This window comes from Cyprinodon variegatus, unplaced genomic scaffold, assembly GCF_000732505.1.
Source record: "Cyprinodon variegatus isolate N-32 unplaced genomic scaffold, C_variegatus-1.0 Scaffold345, whole genome shotgun sequence".
In the NCBI taxonomy this organism is placed as follows: Eukaryota; Metazoa; Chordata; class Actinopteri; order Cyprinodontiformes; family Cyprinodontidae; genus Cyprinodon; species Cyprinodon variegatus.
This window is the reverse complement of record NW_015150798.1, coordinates 497,982-503,051: the sequence shown is the minus strand read 5'-3', so window position 1 is coordinate 503,051 and position 5,070 is coordinate 497,982. Positions and strand designations below refer to the sequence as shown.

General features: G+C 41.2%; 1 protein-coding gene across 1 annotated transcript in view; it reads right to left on the bottom strand.

Annotated features, from left to right (window-relative positions):
- The window catches only part of myo7a (myosin VIIA), a 72,846-nt gene that overhangs the window by 38,807 nt on the left and 28,969 nt on the right, over positions 1-5,070 (bottom strand). Inside the window, exons 8-11 of the mRNA XM_015385689.1 lie at positions 3,898-4,040; positions 3,661-3,774; positions 3,481-3,549; positions 3,305-3,389 (exon numbers count right to left, since the gene is read on the bottom strand). Coding sequence (XP_015241175.1) covers positions 3,305-3,389; positions 3,481-3,549; positions 3,661-3,774; positions 3,898-4,040 — 411 coding nt within the window. The remainder of the gene's footprint in view (positions 1-3,304; positions 3,390-3,480; positions 3,550-3,660; positions 3,775-3,897; positions 4,041-5,070) is intronic.

The following is a 5,070-nucleotide window of genomic DNA, read 5'->3' as shown; positions in this document are numbered from 1 at the left end:
ACTCTTCTATCTTTCATGAGCAAAAGTTTTTACGTTTCTAAGAGAGACTAAAACAACAGGGTCTTAATATCCAAATTAGCTTACAGGCAATACTCGAGTTGAGGGTATGGCATCCCCCTTCTTAAAAAAATCCTAAAAATCCTCCCCCTTCTTAAATGATCATCCCCCCATACCATTCCCTGTGACATTTTATTACTGAATATGTATATTTGTATTGTATATTAACAGTAATGGCAATAACATTGCCCTTTCAATATTTGGCAGGCTGTGTGCTTACGAGTGGTCTGACGAAATTACGGTGGCCCAGAGGGCACATGCAGTTTCATTTTCGACCTCAGTGGTGCAACCAGCGGAGCACGTGACGGTGTTCTGAACAGCAAGGACAACGCGATTTGAGGGACTTCATTTTTAAGAAGGCAAAAATGAATGTTTCATTTTAGTCAGGAATCAGAAGACATTACCTTTTATAAGCTTACCATTGTGTCACCGTATATGTAGAAGTCCTAATCTCTGGACATAGCATGCAAAACTAGGTAAACTAGTTTAAAGCGCAAACATTTTTCTGTCTTAAAGTTGTCAAGACACAAGAGAATTAGTCTAGAGTGTACAGGCATTGCTGAATATTCAAAATCTGCATTTTGGTTGTGGACTAAACACAAAATTATTTTGTTTTGCTTGGTGACAGCCAGAATCTAGACCATGCTGGTGAGACAAGTGGAGCTGTGGCCGAGAGCAGTGGAGGAAACCCGGAGAAGAGAATCGAAGGTTTGAAAAACACATTTTAATTAAGCAATTTACTTTAAATCAGCCAATAGAAGCAATACTGATTTTCTGATAAACAGTCTATTTTATAGAATAAATACTTTAAATTAATATTTGAACGGTGAGTAAAATTATTAGATTTTATATAGGCTTATTTCATTTTCAGGATAACTTCAATGAATTTGTTAGCAGTTTTTTTTCAGATTTTGAAAATTATTACAGCCGTTTCAATTTAATTAACTGAATTTCAATAAAAATGATTCAGATATTAATTTGCAAAGTTTTGTGAGGTTTTGTTCCAAATCTTAATAGATTCATTGTCAAAAGATTTTCCAAAGTAAAATCAAAGAAGTGGCCTACCATGACTCTGAAGCTGATCCCAGTGGGAAATTAGTCCCTAACTATATATGGGCAGTGATAGCCATGGATGTCCAGGGACTNCTCAGTTGGCCACTGTCTACTGACAGCTCTCTTGTTCCCTACGTAATCCTTGTCTACTGTCTCTCTCAGGTTACCTCACGCTCTGGATCTCACTCCAAGCGCTCCCTCGTGCTCTGATTTCCCAAGTCAACCTCCCTTGCTGTCAATGCTTCAGGTCCCGTTCCTGGGCGCTCCCTCGAACCCAAGGCATCCCTGGTCAAGTCTCCTCCCGCTCTCTACTCGGATCCCACTCCGAGGCTCCCCGGTGTTACCAAGCCGAGCTGAGGAACTCACTGGATCACCCCCCGGTTTCTCCGGCTACACTGCTCCCACCACTGCCCACTGCTCGGACTCCGCTTGAACACCACATGCCCACCCACCAGTCACCTGCTGCCATCACTGGGAGTCACCCACTGAGTCCGTCGCTCTGCTCCTCTCCCCCCGGCTAGGTTTCTGTGCTCCCCTCTCATCTCGCACCTTCCTTTCACCAAGCACTGTCTAATCCCCTCTCGTCCGCAGATCGAACAAGCCCCGGTCTTGCATCTCTTTCTGGTGCTCCTTCGTCGTTGTTTATCCACACATTCCCCCCTGTAAAACTGTGTTATAATTAACGCCTTACACTGCTCTTTTCCTCCTGAGTTTGATCTGCATGTGGGCCAAATATGTCAAAACCATGACAAAAAGATTATCTCTTTTTTTTATTCAGGTCTAGTAGGTCTTTATTATAAAGCCCTATTCGACTAGTTTTACCTAGGAGCCACATACCATTTGTGATAATCACAGAGATTGTCTGTGTTTTTAATCCAATGGGAATGTGCTGTGTCAGTAATTTGTAAAGTAAAAATGACAGCCTGTGATAATACTAATCCAATGTGAACAGGCATCTCTGTGATATGGGCAGAAGTGGGAGGAATAAAATATGTGATTAGGCTGTTTTTGTTTCCTGGGAGCATTTTATAGTCTATTGATGGAGAATAGAGGCAGCATTGGAATGCAGAGAAAATCTTTTGGGGCCCAGACCACCAAAACTTTATCGGTCCACAGTATACAGGATTACAATAAAAAAAAAGGCAGAAGAGAAGAAATATCTTCAGATAGAAGAGCAACTTTTTCTGTTTGTAACCTTCTGTATACGGCTGGTTAGTGGTGAAAGTAAAAGTTCTGACCTGGAGCCATAGTTTGCAAAGCAGTTTTAACATTAACTCACAAACTGTTGCTCAGAGTTGATTAAAGGAGTATAAACTATATGACTAAAGTTAACATCTCAAACACAGCGAGCTGTTACACAATTTGCAGCGCATTAACATCATATCCAAGGGATGTATTTAAATATCAGAAAAATCTCAGGTTTCTGTTATCCCATGCTGATGTTGGTAATCTATTTATTACAAAATGTATTTAGGTAAAATTAATCCTGTTCAAATAGGGCTTAAGAAATCTTTTATCTAGATATATTTGAAAACCTACAAACTTATACAAACTCAGGTTGATCAATTTTTAATTTCTTTCCGATTGGTAGTGGTCAGTAAATTTTCACAACCTGTTCTGGACAAAACCCATGGTTTTGCAAACTCTTCTATCTTTCATGAGCAAAAGTTTTTACGTTTCTAAGAGAGACTAAAACAACAGGGTCTTAATATCCAAATTAGCTTACAGGCAATACTCAAGTTGAGAGGGGATTTGAAACAAAAGCATTGCTTTTGTTCCAAATCTTAATAGATTCATTGCCAAAAGATTTTCCAAAGTAAAATCAAAGAAGTGGCCTACCATTACTCTGAAGCTGATCCCAGTGGGAAATTAGTCCCTAACTATATATGGGCAGTGATAGCCATGGATGTCCAGGGACTTACTACAGTTCTACTGTAAGGTGCCTTGGTCAAGGTCAATAACCGACATACCGGACATGTAACAACTATAACATGCATATTGCTTTAGGTTAATAGACTATATTAATTAGGCTATGTGTGTTTCCAAAAAAAAAAAAAAAAAAATCCATCATCCCCCTACAAATCGACTACTGGTTACAGGGAACAAATTAGGAAGACACATAAGCAAACTAGGTATAATGTATGCATTAAAAAATGCTGCACAGTGTCTAAATTCTCCCAGAGACTATTTTTACCTTCATATCGTAGGTTTCCCATATGTAATATTGCAGCCAGTAGTTTGGTAATCTCCCAGTTCTCCTTTTCTGTGAACATCAACACCTAAATAAAGATACAAACATTTGTAAAAATGCATCAATAAGAACAATTAGTTTTGATTAGTTTTAATTTACAGACTTCCGGTCACCAGTACCTTCATTGCAGAGCGAATATTGGAGTACTCTTTCAAGTCGTCTCGGCCATCACAAACTGTACACTTCCCCTGCGGCGGAAGTACAGTAGGAGCAATGGGTTAAAAGAGAAACAGGGCGGTTAGAAACAAAAGTTAGTTTTACATAGATTACTAAAATCTAAGCAGTAAGGTGATGCTCACTATAGTCAGGTAGTTGTAGTCGGTGGCTTTGCTCAGTCCCAGTTTCTTCTTCTCATCAACAGTCATACCCTTCAGCATGCAGTAGAAGATATGGTAGTTTCTCTCATCATAAGCCTGCAGTACAGAAATAAAAAACAGGCATAATATTTAAAATAGTAACATGGTTAGTTTAAGCTCTTTACCGTTTAGATCTTACTGCTCGCAGGATAAAGTGCAGCTGAAACGCTGCAGCCATACCTGTCGACACACTCTGGATTTCTCCAGCAGGTATTGCTCTATCTTTGCTCCCTCTATAGCTCCCCTCTTGTTGAAGTGGATATCGATGTACTTTCCAAAACGAGACGAGTTGTCATTACGGATAGTTTTAGCGTTACCAAAAGCTGCAGGAGGAAAAGACAGACCACAGACAGTGCAGTTCAGACGTATGAATGTATTGTATCAAAATCATTGTGTTTGTGCATGTTTCCAGCTCAGGAAGTTTACACTTGGTGCCTTTTTGCTGCTATTTTTGCTCTTACTATTGTATTTATTGCTCATTCCTGTCATCTTTACATGGGTGTAAAGATAAGGATTCAAATGATAGATGATCTGCAATGATTCACATTCAAAGTTTCAAATTTGAACTCCTATAAGCAGAGCCATCTGTCCTGGTTTTTGTCGGTGTTGTTGTTTTCAATGGATTAAATAACAGAAGTAACGTAATAAAATTAATGGCGGTGTTTCTAACGTGGTACTTTCAAAGATCGTATTGTTCCAGCCCCACATCAATCACCTAATCTGCCTGCTGTGTTCATCCTCCCGACTGCACTGCTGTCCTAGTTCAACATTTGGTCACATCCCGTCTGGAGTATCACAACGTCATACTCTCTGGTCTTTATCTCAAATCGATACAAAACTTGATCAGGGGATGGAGCGACCGAACCCGACCCGGTAGTCTTGACAGCGGTGGCCCTGTGCTTCCTCCCCCCGCCTGCCTTAACAGCCCCCAGCCCCCCTCCTCCGGCTGAGAATGGGCGGCTCATGGCCCAGCAGCCAAGACTTCATTCTTACGGTCGTAACAGCCCCTCGTTTCAGTAAAAGAAGTTTGGCAAATCCTGCTTTGTACTGTCCAGGATTTTAAAAGCTGTCTTCGGTAAAATGCTTAGACCAAATGAACAGATGAGTATAACACTTTGGAGGGATCTTCTGATGCACCAACATCAGGCACGGATTCAGGCGGGGGCGCGGGGGGCGCGCGCACCCCTCTTTGGGATATGGCAAGCCGATTGGGCCAATAATCATCCGTACAATAACGCGCAGTTCCAACCCGTATTTTACGCGAGCGCGCGTTTTTTACGTCACCGCATGGTCTGGCTGGAAACGCGCGGTGACGTAAAAAACCCGCGCTCGCGTAAAATACGGGTTGGAACT